The sequence below is a fragment of the Pelodiscus sinensis genome, chromosome 29 (genome assembly GCF_052426305.1).
Source record: "Pelodiscus sinensis isolate ZL-2025 chromosome 29, ASM5242630v1, whole genome shotgun sequence".
Classification (NCBI taxonomy): Eukaryota; Metazoa; Chordata; order Testudines; family Trionychidae; genus Pelodiscus; species Pelodiscus sinensis.
In genome coordinates this window covers 12,655,902-12,677,984 of record NC_143080.1, presented here as the reverse complement: position 1 = coordinate 12,677,984, position 22,083 = coordinate 12,655,902, and the positions used below count along the sequence as shown (strand labels likewise).

The 22,083-nt window shown below is 47.6% G+C and overlaps 1 protein-coding gene across 2 annotated transcripts in view; it reads right to left on the bottom strand.

The window, feature by feature from the left end:
• The window catches only part of LOC102453851 (acid-sensing ion channel 2), a 370,636-nt gene that overhangs the window by 153,640 nt on the left and 194,913 nt on the right, over positions 1 to 22,083 (bottom strand). For both annotated transcript variants that reach the window (XM_075911312.2, XM_075911313.2), the window contains exon 2: positions 14,940 to 15,090. In XM_075911312.2, the coding sequence (XP_075767427.1) occupies positions 14,940 to 15,090 (151 nt within the window). The remainder of the gene's footprint in view (positions 1 to 14,939; positions 15,091 to 22,083) is intronic.

Sequence of the window (22,083 nt, the reverse complement as noted above, 5' to 3'; positions counted from 1 at the left end):
CGCTTTTCCGTAAAAAAGCCCCGATCGCCATTTTCGCTTTTTTGCGGAAAACAGAACAATGCTGTCTACAGTGGCCCTTTCGGGCAAAAGTCTTTTGGAAAAAGACTTTTGCCCGAACGGGAGCAGCATAGTTTTTCTGGAAAAGCACTGATGATTTTACATTAGATCATCAATGCTTTTCCGGAAATTCAAGCGGCCAGTGTAGACAGCTGGCAAGTTTTTCCGGAAAATCAGATGATTTTCCGGAAAAACTTGCCAGTGTAGACACAGCCCCAGTTACAGCATTTTCAGTGCAGATCTGCCCCCATGATGACACAACCAGGGTCGTCCTTACCCAAACACAGAATATGCAGCCCCATAGGACACCCTGAAATTTGGGGCACCACGAGGTCTTAATATCCAACCATCATCTCTGCCTATCCCTGTTCTGTGGCTCTGCTTCCCCTGGAGAGGCTCTAGGTAATTTACAAGTGAGGAAGCCTGCCAGAGAGATAAGCAGAACACTGAACCTGTGAAAGAGCCATTCGAGTGGGAATGAAGCCATTGAACAGGCATTTGCCAGCCCGGGGTGTATGCTGTCAGCTTTGGAATTTACTGGGTTAGTCTACGGGACCTTACATTAAAGTTTGCTTTAAAAATATGTCATTGCTGTGTTACTGAAGAGTATAAATCTAAAAAAGCATCCTCCCCCACCTTGGGGTGCAGTTGGGGAGGGAGACACCAGTTTAAAATACTGCCTAGGGCCCCACACATCCTAGGGCCAGCCCTGGACACCATGACAGAGGCAGCCCCAGCAGCAGAACCATTGCACTGCAATGCATTATGCAGACCTCCCTCTGTCACTGCTGCCAGGTCATGGACTCTGCCGCTGTATTTAGCACTAAGCTCAGTAGGCGGTGCTGCAAGGCTACGTTTATTGGCCTGGCTCCTTGCCCCCCACTAACCTCCCAGAGGAGACCTGATGAGGATAAAGGGCAATCTTTCATCACGTCACCATAAAGAGCCTTTACATAAAATGAATGTAAAACTGCACAAACATGCGTTAAACAATTTTTGATTGTGATAGGTTTCTGATCTTATTTGTATGTGACCTGAATCAGACAGCTTGCTTGTAGCCCACGTTTTTACTATATTAAATAACAACTGTCTATAATGCTCCTTGATAGTTTCTTTTATGGATTTCAAGCTGGTTTTAGTTTTTTACTGCATTTCTGCAGTGTACTATTTCTCATCTTTTTTGTGAAACATGTTACATAATTAATTGCTTTTCAGTGGTTCACTTTATCAGACATTTCCAGAAAACAAACATACGCTTCTCTTTCTCTTGGACTATAGTTCTTATTTACAACACTCTGGTCAGAATGATTTCCTACTTGCATTGTTGGTCTAGGCTGATATCTTAATGGCAACAGGCCAATGCAGTAAAATAACCAAGAATAGATCCCTTTTCCATCAAACGTTCACTGCTATCATTTAGAGTCACTTTTCAGATATTTGATTGGATTTCTGTCAGATCCATGACAAAGTAAAATGAGTTTTTGCAATCACTACTTTGAGGGGTGATAGAAATGTAGCCGTGTTAGTCTGGTGTAGCTGAAACAAAATACAGGACTATGTAGCACTTTAAAGACTAACAAGATGGTTTATTAGATGATGAGCTTTCGTGGGCCAGACCCACTTCCTCAGATCAAATAGTGGAAGAAAATAGTCACAACCATATATACCAAAGGATACAATTTTAAAAAAAGAACACATATGAAAAGGACAAATCAAATTTCAGAACAGAAGGGGGATGCGGGGGGGGGGGGGGAGGGGAAGGTAAATGTCTGTGAGCTAATGGTATTAGAGGTGATAATTGGGGAAGCTATCTTTGTAATGGGTAAGATAGCTGGGATCTTTGTTGAGACCCATGCGTAGAGTGTCGAATATTAGCATGAATACTTTGAGGGGGTCTTTTTCATATACAGGCAGTCCCCGGGTTACATGGATCCGACTTACATCGGATCCCTACTTACAAACAGGGTGAGGCAACCCCACACTAGCTGCTTCCCCCCAGCAGACCAGGGAGACGCGAAGCTAGCGCCCCCGCCCCCAGCAGACCAGGGAGACGCGAAGATAGCGCCCCCGCCCCCAGCAGACCAGGGAGACGCGGAGCGGCTTTTCTCAGCAGACACCTCAGCTTGAGAATAAAGGACTGAGGGAAGTGAGGTGTGGGAGAATAAAACTGAGCTCTGGAGAAATGTTTGGCTAGAGTTTCCCCTACAATATGTACCAGTTCTGACTTACATACAAATTCAACTTAAGAACAAACCTACAGTCCCTATCTTGTACGTAACCCGGGGACTGCCTGTATGTGCAATCAGTTGTGCCTTCTTCCTACGTCACTCAGTACCCATTGCTTTTCCTTATGTTTTTAGGAAAGTAATTTTCCCCTCAATTTAAAAATTCCTCAGTCTCGTATTTTCCCTTTTGGCAGTATTGCCAATTCTCTTGATTTTTCTCACACTATATGGTGCTCATATTAAAGCCGCAGCTCCGGGAGTCATATGAATATTTCAGAATAACAGCTTATGTTTGGTTTGGACCCTCTCTCCCTCTGTGCTTCATGAAATGGACTTATAGACATAAATATACTGAACTCAAAGGTGCTTTGAGCAACTTATTTCATGTAACCTATCAGTCTTCATGTCATACTCTGCTGGGTTTGTTTATCTTATTTTGGTGTATGGATCACTTCTGCGTGTAAAATTAGACGTGGAATAGGGAATCCTTTATGTTTCCTAAACATGTAATTGGAAAGACATCAAGAGGGGCCACACAGTCTGGGAAATCATATGCAAATTGCTTTTTGTCCTTAAGGCTTAGTAGTGGTTGGTAGGGAGCAGCCAAGTGACTCTCAATAAGGGAATTCTTTAAATGCAATAATGGAATTCCTTAAAAAGAATAGAAAGGAGGAGTTTAGGTCTTTGGGCTGGCTGGATACTCCCAAGGAGAGTGAACCAGAGACCCCAGGAGAAGTGGAAATTTCCCTGATCTGAAGGTGCAGCTGGAACAAAAACAGTTTTATCAAGCCCAGTGTAAACAATTATAACCTGGGGGAGAAATCAGCGTGCACATTCCCGCTTTCATTGCTAAAGGGGGCTTACCTAACTCATTCTTTGGGGAGTGGCATCCCAGGAAGCTGGGCCCTAAGATGCACTCTCCTTGCACCGGAAGAGGTTCAGTGTCTGTACTGCCTCTTGGAGGGGGCAGTGATCTCAGCTCGGTGTCTTGGCTGGGGGAGAGCAAGGAGCTGGCCCAGCGGGAGCAGGTGGTGAGGAGCCCCAGGCTACATTCATTTCTGAATAGTTACTCCGAAATCGCTCTTTTCGAAATAGCGCGTCTGCACTGCAGGAAGCCTCAAAATGAGCCTGAGGCAGGCTCCCCTGATGTAGACGTGCTATCTCGATTGAGAGGCCCAGGAGGCAATGGGGCGGGGCTATTTCAACATAGCAGCAGTGGAGCGTCTACACACGCCTTATTGTGAAATAGCTATTTTGGAATAGGTGTTATTCCTCGTAGAATGAGGTTTACAGAGTTTGGAATAAGCCACCCATTATTCCGAAATTATTTTGAAATAGTGGAATGGCCGTGTGATGGACCACCCCCCCATGCTTTATGAAGTGGGCTTATGGACATGAATATACATAACTCAAAGGTGCTTTGAGTGTATTATTGCGTGTAACGCATCAATCTTCATGTCACAATCCGTTGGTTCTGTTTATCTTACTTTGATGTGTGTAGCATTGGTGTGTGTAAAATTAGACACATGGGCTACGTCTACACTGGCACCCTTTTCCGGAAATGCTTAGAACGGAACAGTTTTCCGTTATAAGTATTTCCGGAAAAAGCGCGTCTACATTGGCAGGATGCTTTTCCGGAAAAAAGCCCCGATCGTCATTTTCACAATCGGGGCTTTTTTGTGGAAAAGACTACTGGCTGTCTACACTGGCCCTTTTCCGGAACAGTTTTTCCGGAAAAGGACTTTTGCCCGAACGGGAGCAGCATAGTTTTTCCGGAAAAACACTGACAATTTTACAGTAGATCGTCATTGCTTTTCCAGAAAAGCAAGCGGCCAGTGTAGACAGCTCACAGCTTATTCCAGAAAAGCGACTGCTTTTCTGGAATAAGTGGCCCAGTGTAGACACAGCCATGGAGTGCGGAATACTTTGTGAGTTTCAAATGTGTGAATGAGAGACTGGAAGGTGTTACCCGCAACTTCTTGATGAGCCACTGTTAAACAATCTTTTGTCCTTAAGTCTGAGCAGTCGCTGGTGAGGAGTAGCCTCAATTCTTTAACAAAAAGAATAGGAAAGCAGAGGCCTTGGTCTTTTGGCTGGGCCGCACCTGCAGGAAGGATACGAAGACCCCAGGGTGAGGAAGAGGGCCCTGGTTCGGAGGGGCAGTGGAAAAGATGTTTTAAGGTGAGTTTGAAGAGTTTGTACTGAGGCTACAGTGTAGAATTAGCCAAGCGTTTTTGTTTCTTTTGATTTGTAACCTACTTTGCTCTGTCTGTTCTCATTTATTCCCATTTAAATCCTGCTGCTTCTACTTAATAAAACCAGTGTGCACATCCCCTCTTTTAGTGTTAAAGATGGCTTACCTAATTCTGTGGGGCCTGATCCCATCTGGGGAGAGCTGCCTCAGGAGGCTGGCCTCTAAACTGCACTCTCCTTGGACCTGAAGTGGTTCAGTGTCTGTACTGCTTCTCCATAGGGGCAAGGACCTCAGCTCGGGGCCTTGGCTGGGGAAGACCAGCGGAGCTGGCCCAGCCGAGCCGGGCGGTGAGGAGGCCCAGAGAGCAGGAAGGTGAGTGGTAGTGGCACTTAGGCCACTTACAGAGAGAGAGAGGAGTTTCCTCTCCAGCCATAGCTGAGAGTCAGATGGCTTTTAGCTCAAGCCTTACATGCTCATGCAGAATAGTGATAGAAATGTAGATAGAAATGCTCATGCACTGAGCTCCAGAGGGCCCAGGTTTGGTTCTGCCTGTCAGCATTACACTTAGGCTGTGTCCAGACTCAGGGTTTTTTTCGAAAAAAGTAGCCTTTTTTAGAAAAAACCTCACCTGCGTCTAGACTGCAGCCGCGTTCTTTCAAAATTAAATCGAAAGAACGCGGCTTTTCTTTCGATGGCGGTAAACCTCATTTCACGAGGAAGAACGCCTTCTTTCGAAAGTTCCTCTTTCGAAAGAAGGCGTTCTTCAATGTAAATAGGGCTTCTTCGAAAGAGAGCATCCAGACTCACTGGGTGCTTTCTTTCAAAAAAGCAAGCCGCTTTTTCGGAAGTTTAACGTGCAGTCCAGATGCTCTCTTTCGAAAGATGCTTTCGAAAGAGCCTCTTTCGAAAGAGGCTTGCAGTCTAGACATAGCCTTACAGAGGCAAAATAAAAATGATTCTAGTAGTACTGTTGCATGGCCTTCTGGTCTCCCTCAGAGGTGGGGGTAGCAGGGGGATGCAGGCAGGTTCCTCGGAATGACGATACAGGCTTTGGAAGGCAATGCCATCTGGTATTCTGTGGTGGAACCTATCGACTTCCGTACTGTGCTTCTCTCCACTACAGTCAGTACTGCCTGGCTGGGAGTTTCTGTACTCCCATCTTCTTATAAGCAGCATCTGCAGCAAGAACACAAGGCAGGGATGGCTTCCCTGGGCTATTGTTTGTTTAACCGCCAGCAGGCAGAACCACACTTGGGACCGCTGGAACTAGGTGCCACTGACTCTGCAGCTTGGGCTGTACAGCAGGGGTCTCCAACCTTTTTACACTCAAGATCACTTTTTAAATGACAGAACAAGCCAAGATCTACCGCTCCATCCTTCCCCCCAAGACCCCACCCCTTCCTTGAAGCCCTGCCCCGTCCCACCCTCTCTATTCTCCTCCTCTCCATCACTTGCTATCCCTAACCCTTATACTGCTGCTTTTTTCCCCAATTCTTCTGTAGGAAGAGGTTTTTCCAACATTTGGCCTGTCTAGACTGGACCAAATGTCAGAAAAACCCCTTCTTTTGGAAGCCCCCTTATTCCTCGTGGAAAGAGGACTATAGGGGTGACGGAAAGAGCATGTTTGCTCTTCCACTAAAAAAAGCAGAAGAACAAATGCATCCCTGGATGCAGAAGAGTTTTTCTGGGATATCTCCGGAATCCTGAACAACTCCTGCAGTCTAGCCGTACCCTCACTGGGTGGAGGCAGGATGTGTAGGCTCTGGGGTGGGAATGAGGGATTTGGGTGTGGGAAAGGGTGAGGTGTGCAGGCTCTGGGAGGAAATCTGGATGCAGAAGGAGCTGGAGAAGGGGGACCCTGGCTCGGAGAGGGGGCTCCAGGCCGGGCAGTGTTGGGGTCAGATGGAGGGTTGGGGTACTAAGCCAGCCACAGGATGTGGATGTGAGGGTGCAGAAATTTGGGTTGGGGTATGTGAGGGGCTCAGGGTAAGGGATTCCAGTGTATGACAGGCTCAGATCTAGGGTCTGGGGTGTGTGTGCAGGAGTGTTACGATGCTGTAGCCAGATGGGGGCATGGCCCCAATTGGGGGTTTGTTGGCCAGGCTTCATTGTTAAATAAAATACTATGTTAAACACAAAAAGTTTCTGCATTGTCTTTATTTCTGAGAACAGCGGGGAACCTGTTTTCAGTCAGGGGTTACTGACCCACAGAAAAGTCAGTTGGGGCCACACAAATGAGATGCAAAAACCAAAAACTCCTCCCAACCCCCCCAAGCCTCACGAATGTGGCCCCAGCTGTGCTGGTGGGAGCAGAAGCTATGGTACTAGGGCAGGGGACAGGGTGCCAGTAGGGGCAGGGTTCTGTGGCAGGGGACAGGGTGCCCCAGAATCTCCTGTGAAACTTTCCCAACCTTCTCAATAGGAGCAGAGACGTCGGTGGCCTAGAATCTGTTGATGGGCAGCCTGGGATGCTGTTCCTTGTATGAGTCTGTCCAGTGTCCATCTTTGTCGGCGAACAATCCTGTGTGATGTGTCCAGGCTTCCCTTGTTTCCAGATGGCTCCCTATGGCATTCCATCACTCGCTCCAGTGTCTCCGGAACGTTAGCTGGGGCACTGCCTTGTTTCCCATGACTGAAAACCTGCAGCCTTCCCTCAGGGCCTCCTATCACTGTGGAACTCAGAGGGAAAGGCAGATACTCCCTCATCACTACCTCCAGACTTTTACTAGTGTCCTCGAGCAATGTGCTCTGGCTGCTCTGTCCCTCGTGCCCCTACAACTCATGGATCACTCCCATTCCCCTGAAGGTATGATGACTTCATCAAGGGTTTGCATACTGCGCTCTGCAGCTGCATGGGGGCATCCCCCTGGCCTGCCTTAGCAATGAAGGGGGCTCATTCTTGGCCGCTCTGCACTGCCGTGTCTCATCCTGGGTAGGCTTGGCTGCTGGCCTTCAGAGCTGATCCCCAGAGTCTCGGAGCATTCTTCTGGCCTGGGGTGAGAGAACTGCAGGAGCCTTGGCTCTATGTGACAGATGTTCAAGCTGCAGCTCCAAAGCCTCCTTCTGACGTGCCCATGCACCATACCCGGCATGCACACCTGCTGTACCGAGCCTCTCAGCTGCAGCCAGAAAATCCACCCCCTCTCCCCAGAGCCCTTGCGGCACATTCCACGTGTCCTATCCACTCGGGCACAGAAACCAGGCAATGTGCTCTGCCTCTTCTCTTGGCACCATGTCACCCTCGTCATTATCGTCACCTGCCATTTTCCAGCCACCCCGAGGGGGGGCTTTGCCCTCTGCTTGTTGGCGGGTGAGCACAAGCAGGCAGAGGCCTGGCCTGGTATCAGCCAAACCTGGAGTCCTTACTGGAAGACGGTCCAGAGGCAGCTGCCTTGGCTGCTGGAGCTGCTCTCTCCAAGCCATTTCATTTTCCCGCATAAGATGGAGCACCCCTCTGACCTTCTGAGTCTGGGGTTCTCTGGGAGCAGCCCCACCTGTTCGGGGTTGCCTTCCACAAACACATCCAGCCAGCAAAGCAATTTGATGATTGGTTTTTATTATTGATTTTAAGCCAATCTTTTGACCTCTGAAGGGCCTGTCCCTACTGCTTCATTGCCTGACCGTTTGGGCATGTTCTACATACCCGTTCCTATCACTGGGAAATCCAGATGATGCAAAGCCAAGTAAACTTTCTATTAATTATGGAATTAGAAACTCATTGTATGTGAGTTGAACAGTGGGTCCACATAGTGATCTGATGCTTCAGACAAGAGAGAAACCAAAGCTATGCTTTTCTGACACAAGGGACTCATTAGCCAAGGTATTAAAGCTTCCCAAGATATTAACTGGTGTTCAGCAAAGCTCTTCTGAGACTGTCAATATGCTTCATTCTGCTTGGCAGATCAATAACAATGAAATCATCGTTTGTTTTACAGAGCAGGCGAAGCTGTGACATGTGGCTGGAGCTCCAGAGCGTTGCTATCCCAAGGCAGAGACTAATATTTTCCTTCTGAGCCTCGACTACTGGGGCTGCAAAAAGTAGCTTAAAATAAATCCAGAGGCATCGAGCCAGCAGCATGTTCCAACTTTCAGAGACGAGAGGAAGGGACAACCCTACAACAACATTGCTAACTCCCGGCCGAGAGCCCAGTACCCAGAGGTATGTCTAGACTACAGGCTTTTGTCGACAAAACTTTTGTCGACAGATAGGGTGTGTCTAGACTACATGCCTCCGTCGATGGAGGCATGTAGATTAGGCTGATCGGCAAAGGGAAATGAAGCCGTGATTTAAATAATTGCGGCTTCATTTAAATTTACATGGCTGCTGCGCTGAGCCGACAAACAGCTGATCAGCTGTTTGCCGGCTCAGTGCGCTAGTCTGGACGCTCCGCGCCAACCTGAAAGCCTTTTATCGACATCCCCCTTATGCCTCGTAGGATGAGGTTTACAGGGGATGTCGATAAAAGGCTTTCATGTCGGCAGGGGAACGTCCAGACTAGCGCGCTGAGCCGACAAACAGCTGATCAGCTGTTTGTCGGCTCAGCGCAGCAGCCATGTAAATTTAAATGAAGCCGCGATTATTTAAATCGTGGCTTCATTTCCCTTTTCCAAAAAAACAAATCTACATGGCTCCGTCGACGGAGCCATGTAGTTCAGACGTACCCATACTGTCGACAAAGCTTCTGTCTACAAAGAGCATCTAGACTACATCCAGTTCTGTCGACAAAGCAAGCCGACAGGTAGTAGCGCATGCGCGGGGCCTATTGAAGCATGGGGCCCGGGGCGGCTGCCCTGCTCGCCCTGCCCTATATCCGCCGCTGGGGCTGCGGCAAGGCTTCAGGGCCTAGTCTACCCCATCACAGGTCTGTTTAGATCATAGGCAAGGATTGCCTGCTCCGTACCTGCGCACAACCATTCTTGGATTGCCTTTGTGCACTGCTGTAATAATAATAATCATAATCATAACAGAAGACAATAATAACCCAAGTCTTAGGAGTGGCAAAGACTTAAGCTTCCTTATAGAGTTTTAATTCATTTCTACATTCTGCGTACATGGCAGTCTAAAGGCAAAGCGTTCCATAAGAAAAGGAAAGCTTTGCTAAGTCCCATTATACAATAGCTGAGTTGATTTAATTCCAAATGCATTTACATTCTAATGCAAATGTCTGGAAATCAACTTCTTCAATTACCTGCTGAGACATAAGTTCAGTGTTTCCATGGTAACAGGAACGGTTAATCACCATGGGTAATATTTATATCTTTGTAGTATCCAGAAGGCTGAGTCAGGCCTCATTGTATCAGGTGCTGTACAACTGCACAGGAAAGCGTGGTCTCTAGCTGATGAATAAGTCTGTATTTTAAGTGGTTCAAGACTGTAAATATTCACACAATTAATTTCCATTCTAAACATATTCTGGTATTTTATTTGCACTGCCCACAGGATCTTACTGCACTGAGTTCTTTGGGGCTACTTAGAGAATGGTGCCTCATCTCCAATAGGATTTTACATCAAGGTAGCTTTCTTGATGTAAACATCCACCTTGTGTGCAGTGAACACATACCCTAAAATGCTACTAAACCAGTGCTACATATCAGAATCTGGCCTGATGTGCAAACTGTGTAAAAAGTCAGGGAAAACTGGGAGAAGAAAGACTGGTGCAAATGCAGTGTATTTCAGCTACAAGCTTTATGGCTCTCGATGAGGTTACAGGTGGTACATGTGACGTACACGATGATAAAACCCTGCAGCACCAAATTTCAGAGCTTGGGTAAGGTGGTTCGGGCTGTGACTCTGTATCATTGCAGTGTAGATCTTCAAGCTCAGCCCAAATGGAGAGCCCCTCATCCCAAGACTGAGTCTTCTAACTTGGGTCAGCTGTGGCCATGGAGTGTAGACATAACCAGGCTGGCTTAGCTTAGCAACAAACGGACATTGAATGAAGTGCAGCATTGTCAGCTAGGAATTCTCAAACATCATTGCTGTGTCTACATTGGCACCCTTTTCCGGAAAAGGGATGCTAATGAGACGAGTCGGAATTGCAAATGCCGCAGGGGATTTAAATATCCCCCGCGGCATTTGCATGAACATGGCTGCCACTTTTTTCCGGCTCAGGGTTTTGCCGGAGAAAAGCGCCAGTCTAAACGGGATCTTTCAGAAAATAAAGCTTTTTCCGGAAGATCCCTTATTCCTGATTTTAAGAGGAATAAGGGATCTTCCGGAAAAGGCTTTATTTTCCGAAAGATCCCGTCTAGACTGGCGCTTTTCTCCGGCAAAGCCCCGAGCTGGAAAAAAGCGGCAGCCATGTTCATGCAAATGCCGCGGGGGATATTTAAATCCCCCGCGGCATTTGCAATTCCAACTTGTCTCATTAGCATCCCTTTTCCGGAAAAGGGTGCCAATGTAGACACAGCCCTCGAGTCGGGCCTCAAAAAATCATGACCTTTTAAAAACTAATGAATGTGAGGATTGTTGTATTTGTTTTCAGATAAATGTGAGGACTGTTGAATGTGTTTGCTGTTTCTTGCCAAGGAGAGCTGCAGGAAGTGGTGTGGCTTGGGTCTGAAAACTTTAGACCTCAACCAATGGAAGCAGCAAGGTTCTGTGGCTATGGATATTTTGGATGTATCTACACAGACCCCTTAGCTCGAAATACGCTACACAATTTGTGCTATGCAAATTGCGTCGCTTATTTCGAGTGTATTTCAAAATAGCTTATTTCATAATTTGGCACTGTCTACACAGCACCAAACTTCTAAATAACGTGCTATTCTGAAATGCCCCTTAACCCTTGTGAAATGAGGTTACCATTCAAAATCTGTTTCAAAATAACGGGCTGCATCAATAGACGCAGAATAGCTATTTCAGGATACTTTCTGAAATACCTCCGCAGAATAGACGCACCCTTAGATGAACGAAGCGTTGAGGGCCCACCAGCAGCTTATCTGGACAGGTCCATGACCCAACTTTGAAAATCATTTTAGCTCACACTTGTGCTTTAGATCACACTTCTCTGAAACCAGGAAGGCTAAAACCTACTTTTTTATGAAATTTGGGAGTTTCACCTAATCCCAGGACTTCAGGAGATGGAGCTTTAACAAACTCACCAATTATCTAGAGATTCCAATTAAATCACAAAGGTTGACAACACTTATGGAATCGCCAGATCTGAGTTTCACTGGGTAACATTAATGGGATGAAGCTGCTGTCCCTTTCTGGACATGGCGTGCGTTTGCGTGTGTGTGTGGGGGCGGGGGGACTTGGCAACTTGCTCAAACTCAGCTTGTGCACTGAACAGCTGGGAAAAGGAGGCGCTTCACCATTATGGCCACCGCTGCCACCCTCAGCGAGGACCCATTGTCCTCCTCCCAAGTGCATTCTGGGGCAGAGCTGGGGCCCCGGCTAACATTACAACCTCTGCTGCATTTTGAGCCCCACCGGGGATGGAACCATTGTATTCTTTTGCTCAACTCTTGTTACTCATCTTCCCTGGTCTATTTCTCCCTTCTGTCTGATAAGAGCCCGGCGTAGCCAGCTAAGGTAAACTGTCTTTTCTAACACTTCTGGAAGAAGAACAAGCAAAAGCTCTAAAAGAAGAAAGAAAAGAGAAAGCTCTAAAATGCTTGTGCCCAAAAGGGCTGAAAAGGCTGTGTCATGTTCCTGTATTTCCAACGGCCAGATTTGAAGTGGCAAGGAGACAGACTTTGCCTTTTCTCTTTCCATTCTCCTTTGTGTGCGCATCCATTTTGTTTTTGTCTTTGAAAGAAATAGGGTGGGATTTCCATGCCAACCGCCCAAATGGGATCATATAAACTGTCTTGTTCCCCCATCAACAGTTTGCACCGTCCTTTGGCACCACGTAAAGACTGAGAAGCCTCTTCAAAGGTTCTGTAGCAGGGGTGGGAACCTTTTTTGTTTGGGGGCCACTGATCCACAGAAAAATTAGTCAGGGGTTGCACAGAAGTGAGAAGAAAACAAACAAACAAAGCCTCCCTGATGTGGCCAGTGACTGAGAAGGAGAAAAACACTTACCCGCATTCCCCTCGCACACCAGAGTCTGGGGGGAAGGGGGGGAGCTAGTAGATGTTGTGTGCTCCAACCACACAGAGGGCTGCAGAGGCGCAGGAGCGCCAATACAGGCTCCCCGATGCTGGGGGGAGCCCTGAGCCTTGGGGGCTGGATCCAAGCAAGCCAGGGGCTGTGTCCAGCCCCCTTATGCTCCCCACCCCTGTTCTGTAGGATAAAACTCAACGTGGGAAATACACATCAAAAGCTCCCTTCATGTTTAACATTTCAAAGGTTGTAGCTGATTCTCTTTGTTCTGAGTGTTTAACTAAAGGGGAACAGGTGGCTGTTACGACAGAACTGCCAGTGATAACTTGACACAAAACCTGGAATCGCTTTTGGCTCCCCTACCAACTATGCAGTACTTCACGGCCATCTGAGAAACTGAGGGAAAGACTCCGCTGTAGTATAACAAACATGAAGGAGTTGGAAAAGAAACCAAATTTTCAGATATATCACCTTAAATTCCTTTAATGAATTCTGCCACTGCAGACTAACACTAATTACTGAAGCAAAATACAGGACTATGTAGCACTTTAGACTAACAAGATGGTTTATTAGATGATGAGCTTTCGTGGGCCAGACCCACTTCCTCAGATCAAATAGTGGAAGAAAATTGTCACAACCATATATACCAAAGGATACAATTTAAAAAAATGAACACATATGAAAAGGACAAATCAAATTTCAGAACAGAAGGAGGATGCGGGGGGAGGGGGGGAGGTGAATGTCTGTGGGCTAATGATTACTAATTACTGAGACCCTCCTTGTTATAATATACAGCATAACACACTGATCTAGAGGCACTGCACAGATGAAGGAAGGCGTGTCCAGGAAGAACAGATTCTGAAGTCAGCAGGGTTACTCTTCACACCTGGCTTCCAAATTGGCAGGGTTTCTATACCACACTCCTGATGGTAGCACCTTCCAGTAGCCGACTGAGCCACAACTACTCTGCTGTCACTCAGTTTGTTCTCTCATCCTCTCCCCAGAGGGAGAAACATGTGGAGCGGAGTGTTCTGAGTTGGTACGGAGCTGTGTGTGTGTGTGTGCGTGCGTGCGTGTGTTTAATATATGATGCTACTTCTAGTGGTGGAATGTGATGAGGTTTGGGATGGCCCTTGGCTCTCGGGGGAGTCCATCCCACGAAGAGCCAAACTGAGGTTGGAGAGAGTGCAGGATTGCCTGGAATTGCTGTAGTATGTGAATGGCATAGCACTGTGAGCCTTAGCCCAAGTAAGTCAAGACAGCAGATAAGCCAGTGACCTGATACCCAGAATTTTTAAAAGAATGAGATTGTGGGGACCACCTGGAGGCTTCTAGGTGTCCATTCGGAAGGTGAACTGAATTCACAGCAAGCTCTTGCCTTTTTCAAGGTGTCTGATTTAGAGTCTGAAGTCCCGCTGCAGTGCCTGATGCAGAGGTCAAACACAGGAGCAGGCTCTGAACGTTAGCTGTGGCTAGAGGGGTAATGGAGCAGCTTGGAGGCAATCAAATGGGGGAGGGGAGGGGGGCATGCTGACAGGCCGGCAGCCTAGTCTTCATTAGAACCACTTCACTCGCTTCTGTCCTTGAAGCAAAAGACAGGACAATGTAGCACTTTAAAGACTAACAAGATGGTTTATTGGGTGATGAGCTTTCGTGGGCCAGGCCCACTTCCTCAGATCAAATAGTGGAAGAAAATAGTCACAACCATATATACCAAAGGATACAATTTAAAAAAATGAACACATATGAAAAGGACAAATCAAATTTCAGAACCAAAGGGGGATGCGGGGAGGAGGGGGGAGGTAAGTGTCTGTGAGCTAATGGTATTATAGGTGATAATTGGGGAAGCTATCTTGGTAATGGGTAAGGTAATTAGATTGTTTGTTGAGACCGAGGCGTAAAGTGTCGAATTTTAGCATGAATGACAGTTCAGAGGATTCCCTTTCAGGTGTAGATTTGAAAGGTCTTTGAAGCAGGATGCAGGTAAGTAAGTCGTTGAGACAATGTCCTTTCTGGTTGAAATGGCAAGAAACTGTTTTTTCTTTGTGATCCTGTCTGATATTTGTTTTGTGGGCATTGATCCTTTGGCGAAGTGTCTGAGACGTTTGTCCAATGTACACAGCAGATGGACATGCTAAAATTCGACACTTTAGGCCTTGGTCTCAACAAACACGGCTACATTTCTATCACTATTCTGTCCTTGAGTTTGAGGTGCTTGAGCTAAGTGCGACGCTAGAGCTGCTTTTGCAAAGCTTGGAAACTCAGAAACGGTTACGTTTAAACCTAGCTCGGGAAACAGGCTTCCAGTGGGCGAGGGAATCCCATGGAACGTGGAATGCCACATGCAAAGCTGCACCAGCATATTTGCAGCCAAGACATGTCCTCGGAGAAAAAGAGTGAACATGGGTCTTACCTGTTTCTCCCCATATTGGTAAATATTCATCCTGCTGTATGTCCAGCATGATCTCCAGTCCATTGCCCGTCCCCCCTTTGACTGTGGTAAGCAAGGGCCGCCCGTCTTCTCCTGAGTTAAACATGTAACATTTCCCATATTTTGTGAACACCTGGGAGAGAGAGAGAGAAGAGAAAGCTCCGTGTTAAACACCTCTTGCCAACCCATCCGCGGCTGCAGTCATGAAAAATGTAAGTGCGATTGAGCTCCAGAGGAACCATTTGAAGCCAAATCTGATCTGGTTTTAATAATTGAGTATATTAGTTTGTTCCTCTTTACACACACAAAAAGGAGCAGGGTGAGAACAAACAGCGTTTTAAAGGAGTGAACAAATGTTTTTAGAAATAGTTCCTCTGACTCACCCCACTTGAGACCTTTTCATCCAATGCAGCGCAGCCAGTTGCTGCTGTGTTTTCACTGCTGCACGTTTAAAGGTGGACTCTCTTGTCCCTAATCTCAAAATAATACAAAGGCTTCTGTTTGAATCCAGGTTACTCCAAAAGGACTCACTTGAATCTAGCTGCCAGCCTCCCTGTTATCCTACTGCCTGTGAAATATGTGCATTCCTTTAACATGCTGCTTGTTTATTTCCATCTGCCCTTGTGACTCAGAAATAGAAGAGCTTTGAGGGCAGAGAAGCTACTGCTGGAGCGGAGAATTTGGCAGGCTAAACGAGAAAGCAGAGGGAAATGTTCTGCATACATTAGTTGAAGGTCTGCACACAACAGTTGGTTCTTGACCCTGAGGCATCTTTTGACTGGATTCTTACTGAACAAGGATTCAGTCAAGCTATGGAAAATACTGCACACCTGGAAATTGTTCATCCACAGAACTCCTTTTCCAATGAGCACAACATGAATTACAGCCCTGCTGTCTCAACACACTCTGCATTGACACAAAGATGCAAAAGACTTTTTAAACGTATAAAGGGGTTTCAATCTTTAGAAACAGAGACAGCTGGGTTTGAGATGACCGGGAGAACTGTATGGTGACTTGTCTCCCTGGTGCAAAGGTTGCGGATCTCTCGAGACATCTCGATAGACTTATGTATAGTGCTGGGGAAGAGCCGGTGGTCATGGTAGATGTAAATACCAATGACATAGGGAAGGTAGGAGAGAGGTCCTGGAAGCCAAAGTTAGGCTGCTAGGAAAGAGATTGAAATCCAGAACCTCCAGGGTAGAGTCTCTGAAATGCTTCCGGTTCCACGCGCAGGGCCAGGTAGGCAGGCAGAACTGCAGGGTCTCAATGCTTGGATGAGAGAATGATGCAGGGAGAAGGATTTATCAGGCACAGGGGAAACTTCTGGGAGAGCCTATACTGGAAGGATGGGATCCACCTAAACCAAAATGGCACTTGACTGCTGGCTCTTAAAATTAAAAAGGTTATAGAGCACTTTTTAAACTAAGGGCTGGGGGAAAGCTGACAAGATTAAACTAGATGGCTGTGTCTACACTGGGCCACTTATTCCGGAAAATCAGCCGCTTTTCCGCAATAAGCTGTGAACTGTCTACACTGGCCCATGAATTTCCGGAAAAGCAACGATGCTCTACTGTACAAAATCAGCCGCTATTCTGGAAAAACTATTCTGCTCCCGCTCGGGCATAAGTCCTTATTCCGGAACACTGTTCCGGAAAAGGGCCAGTGTAGACAGCCCAGTAGTCTTTTCCGGAAAAAAGCCCCAATCGCGAAAATGGCGATCGGGGCTCTTTTCCGGAAAAGCGCGTCTACATTGGCCACAGATGCTTTTCCGGAAAAAGGGCTTTTCCGGAAAAGCAGCCTGCCAATGTAGACGCTCCTTTTCCGGAAAAACTGAAAACGGAATAGTATTCCGTTTTAAGCAGTTCCGGAAATTCATGCCAGTGTAGACACAGCCGATGGGTTTATGAAGGGGATGGTTTGATGAGGTAACATGATCTTGGTAACTAATTGACCATTCATTATCAGTGGGAAATAGGTCAATGGAGGGATGATAGGAGTTACTATAGAGAACTTTCCAGGTGTCTGGCTGGTGAGTCTTGCCCACATGCTCAGGGTTAGCTAATCGCCATATTTGGGGTCGGGATGGAATCTTCCTCCAGGGTAGATTGGCAGAGGCCCTGGAGGTTTTTCGCCTTCCTCTGTAGCATTGGGCACAGATCACAGCTAGAGGATTCTCTGCATCTTGGGGTCTTCAAAGTATTTGAAGGCTTCAATATCTAAGGGTATGTCTACACTACAGAGTGAGTTCGAACTAACTTAGTTCGAATTAGTTAATTCGAACTAAGCTAATTCGAACTAACGCGTCTAGAACTAAAAACTAGTTCGAATTAGCGTTTTGCTAATTCGAACTAGCATGTCCACATTGAGTGGACCCTGAACAGGGCTTAAGGATGGCCGGAAGCAGTGCCGGCAGGGCATCAGAGGAGGACTTAGAGCGTGGAGATGCTGTCTCAGGCTAGCCAAGGGCTGCGCTTAAAGGGACCCGACCCCCACCCCAGACAGACAGTTCTCAGGGGTGCCCCGCTTGCAAAGCAGTCCTGGCTTGGAGTGCCCGGAGTGCCCACACTGGGCACATCACAGCACTCGGCCATCAGCCCGGCTGCATTTGCCGCAGGCTGCCATCTGGGGAGAGGGGGCAATTGGGGGGCTGCAGGAGAGCTTCCACCCCCAGAAGCCCGCAGAGCCAGCCCAGTCCTCCCCATCGGGGCCTCGTACCCCATTCCTCCCTCACCTCCTTCCACTTACCCTTCCCTAGCCCCCTTCCTGATGTACAAAATAAAGATAACGTTTCTTCCAACATTGACTCTGTCTTTATTGAACAAAACTGGGGGAGACTGGGAAAAGGAGGTGGGAGAGGGGAAGAGAAAGGCTGGGAGAGGGGAGGGCAACTAACATGATCAGGGGTTGGGAACAGGTCCCAGATGAAGAGAGGCTACAGAGACTGGTACTGTTCAGCTTAGAAAAGAGGAGATGGAGCGGGGACAGGATAGAGGTCTCTAAAAGCAGGAGTTGGGTGGAGAGGGTGCATTCAGAACAGTTCTTCATGAGTTCCCATAAAGAAGGACTAGAGGACACCAAAGGAAAGGAATGGGTAGCAGGCTTGAAACTAGTAAGAGAAAGTTGTTGTTGTTGTTGTTGCCAAAGCAAATAGTTAACCTGTGGAACTCCTTGCTGCAGGAGGCTGTAAAGGCTACAACTAGAACAGAGTTTAAAGGGAAGTGAGATCAAGTCATGGAGGTTGGGTCCATGGATTAGTCTTAGCCAGGGGGTAGGAGTGGTGTCCCTGCCCAAAGTTTGTGGAAGGCTGGAGACGGATGGCACGAGACAAATGGCTTGGTCACTGTCTTCGGTCCATCCCCTCCAGAGTCCCTAGTGTTGGCCACTGTCAGCAGACAGGCTACTGGGCTAGATGGACCTTTGGTCTGACCCAGTACGGACATTGTAAGCTCAGGGCTCAGGGTCGGGGGTCTCAGTGGACCCCCTTGATTTTCATGCACACCTGCTCCTGGGTGGCCAGGCTGGCAGCTCTCCTGCCCTAGACGGCCACTTTCCTGTGCCTAGTGCGGAGATCGTGGACGAGGTCCATGATGTCTGCACTAGCCCAGGAAGGTGCCCGCCTCTTGCAGTCCCGGGCAAGCTCCCGGGAGCCGCCAGCCTGGTCCCGGGAAGAGGGGGTGGGCTGGGGGGCATCGGGTGGGTGGCTCTGTGCCGTGCCTGGTGCAGGGTCTGCTGGCTGGGTGCTGGCAGGCTTGCACCTGGCACGGGCACCGTAGCCAGCCCGTGCCCCTTTAAGGGGTTTGGGGCCGGGAGGGGGGCTATAGAGTTTCCCTGGTGTTGGTCAGAGTGGCCACCAGGGAAACCTGGGGAGGGCTAGCCTCCCACTAGTTCGAATTAAGGGGCTACACAGCCCTTAATTCGAACTAGTAAGTTCGAACTAGGCTTAATCCTCGTAAAATGAGGTTTTCCTAGTTCGAACTAAGCGCTCCGCTAGTTCGATTTAAATTCGAACTAGCGGAGCGCTAGTGTAGCGCCTATGAATGTTAGTTCGAACTAACGTCCGTTAGTTCGAACTAACATTGTAGTGTAGACATACCCTGAGATATAGGTGAGAGGATTATTCTAGGAGGGGTGGGTGAGATTCTGTGGCCTGCACTGTGCAGGGGGTCAGACTAGATGATCATAATGGTCCCTTCTGACCTTAAAGTCTATGAGTCTATGACTCTGTAAGTGTGAAGAAGCACATGGATTGGACAGAGAAGGGCTACAAACAGATTATCTATGTCCTAGTACAGAAGAGAGGATGGAAGATGATAAAGTCTGGGTAAGATCAGATGAAAAACAGTCAAATGAAAATGGATCCCATTCAATCACATCAGGTAATGGCAGACAGCTAAATAGTGACCAGTTTTTAAAGTGCCTATATAGAAACACTGGAAGTTTAAATAAGATGTTGAGGATATTGATATAACAGGCATCATAGAAACTTAGTGGCACGAGGATAATCAATGGGATACAATAATACTGGGACACAAATTATATTGGAAGGTCATGCTGGGAGGGAGAGTGGCAATCTATGTGAAAGAAAGCATAGAATCAAATAAAGTAACAATCTTAAATGAATCAAACTGTTCCATAGAATCTCTCTGGATACTAATTCCATGCTCTACTAATAAGAATATAGCAGTAAGGATATAGTAACTGAACACCTGACCAGGATACTGATAGTGACTATGACATGCTAAGGGAAAGGCTATAAATATAAAAGCTCAATAATAATGAGGGATTTCAGCTATCCCCCTACCAACTGGGAACACACCACCTCAGGATGGGATGCAGAGATAAAGTTTCTTCACATCTTAAATGACCGCTCCTTGGTCAGCGGGTTCTGGAACCCGCAAGAGGAGAGGCAATTCTTGATTTAGTCCCAAAAGGAGTGGATCTGGTTCAAGAGGTGTCTGTAGCCAGCAGCGGATATAGGGCAAGGCGAGTGGGGCGGCTGCCCTAGGCCCCGTGCTGCAATTGGCCTCGCGCCGAGTTGCCACATGGGGCCCAAATAGCCGCTTGCTCCCGTGCGGCGTCCCGGCTGAGCGGTGCAGAACTCAGCCGAACGCCACGGCGGGAGGCGAAGGGGGCGGGGTGATGATGTACACAGCCAGGGGGCAGGAGGCGAAGGGCATGACAGAGGCTCCAGGTCCCAGCCCCTGGCCGTGTACATCACCGCCCCACCCCCCTTCACCTCCCACCGGCTGTGGTGCTCAGTTGGATTCTGCGCCACTAAGCCGGGATGCCGTGTGAGGCCCAAACAGCCGTTTGGGCTTTGCGAGTGAGAGGCAGGAGGGGGAGGAGACTTAAATACAAATGAAAATTTTTAATTAATGCAGAATTTTGTTTAAGAATGACTTACAATATAATTAAAATAAAAATTATCCAACTAAATTAAGTTTCTATCAAATTTACCCAATTCACATTTAATATAAAAATAGCCTTCAATTTGCGCATTTGATGCCTTTTTTCTATTTTTTCTCCAACGGGGAGCCCCGTGAAATTGTGCTGCCCTGGATCCTGCAAAACTCTCATCCACCCCTGACTGTAGCTGAACCACTTGAAAATAGTGACCATAATACAATTAAATTTAACATCCCCCTGGTATTCCTACTAGTGAGGGGGTCAACAAGCATGTGGACAAGGGGCATCCAGTGGATCTAGTAAACAAGTTACGCCTCCCTGGTCAGCACCCTCAGGACCTGCGCCATCCCAGACCATGGAGTTTGCCAGACCAGGGAAGGTCAATGCTCCACTGCCGGCTGCCCTGTTGCCGGCTCCTTGCCTTGGGGCTCTCCAGGCTAGAGTTCCCTTGCTAAGGCTGAGGCTCACCACTTGCTGCAGCCAGGAGTTCCCTAGCCAGGGCCACCTGGCCCTGTTCAGCCACTGCTGGCCCCAAGTTCTCCAGGGGTTCCTCGGGGATTCCCAGTCCCCAAGCCACCTGGCCACCATCTGCCCTGCTGTTGTGGCCCAGCTCTGCTGCCCCTAGGGGACTCCTGGCCAAGGCTGCCCAGCTGCCACTGAACCCACTGCAGCCAGGGATTCCCCTTCTGGGGGCTATGACTCCCAGGTGCTGCCTGGCCCTGCCACCAAGGTTCCCTGGACAGGGTTCCCGGGCTGCTACGTGGCCCGGCTGCTGCCAGGGAGTTCTCAGGGTTCCCCAGCCAGAGCCGCACTGGCCTCCTAACACTAGGGGTTCCCCAGATAGCACTGAAGCTCCCAGACACCGTCTGTCTGGCTGACACTGGGGCTCTCCTGCCCAGTTGCTGCTGGCCCAGCCAAGACTCTGCAGACCCTGCTCTCCCAGGGCTCTTTGGTCCAGCAACATCCATGGCCTTACTGAACCATGGATGTTGTGAGACCAGAGAGTCCTGATTTGGGAAGTTCAACCTTAGATTTCCAGAAAGCCTTTGACAAGGTCCATTATCAAAGGCTCTTAAGCAAAATAAGCTGTCATAAGACAAGAGGGAAGGTCCACTCATGGACTGATAACTGGTTAAAAGATAGGAAACAAAAGTTAGGAATAAGTGGTGAATTTTCAGAATAGAGAGGTGTCCCACAGGGGTCCATACTGGAACCAATCCCACTCAACATATTCATAAATGATCTGAAGAAAGGGTAAACAGGTGGCAAAATTTGCAGATGATATTAAACTGCTCAAGATAGTTAAGATCAAAGCACACTGTAAGAGCTTCAAAAGGGTCTCACAAAACTACCTCAACAGGGCAACTAAAAGGAAGATGAATTTTAATGTTGCTAAATGCAAAGTAATGCCATATTGGAAAACATAATCCCAATTATATGTAAAAACAATGTGGATTAAATTAGCTATTAAAAACAACGAGTAGTTCTGTGACATCTTAGCCTATGTCTACACAGCAACATTATTTCAAAATAACGTGTCTATACAGATGGCAATTATTTTGACATAATGTCAAAATAGTGTCAAGCTGGAGGACTTCTTACTCAGACTTCTATAACCCTCATTTTATGAGGAGTAAGAGAAGTCAGAGGAAGAGTGCTCTATTTCGAAATAAGTGCTGTGTAGACAGCACCAAACTTGACACACGCTATTTTGGAATAA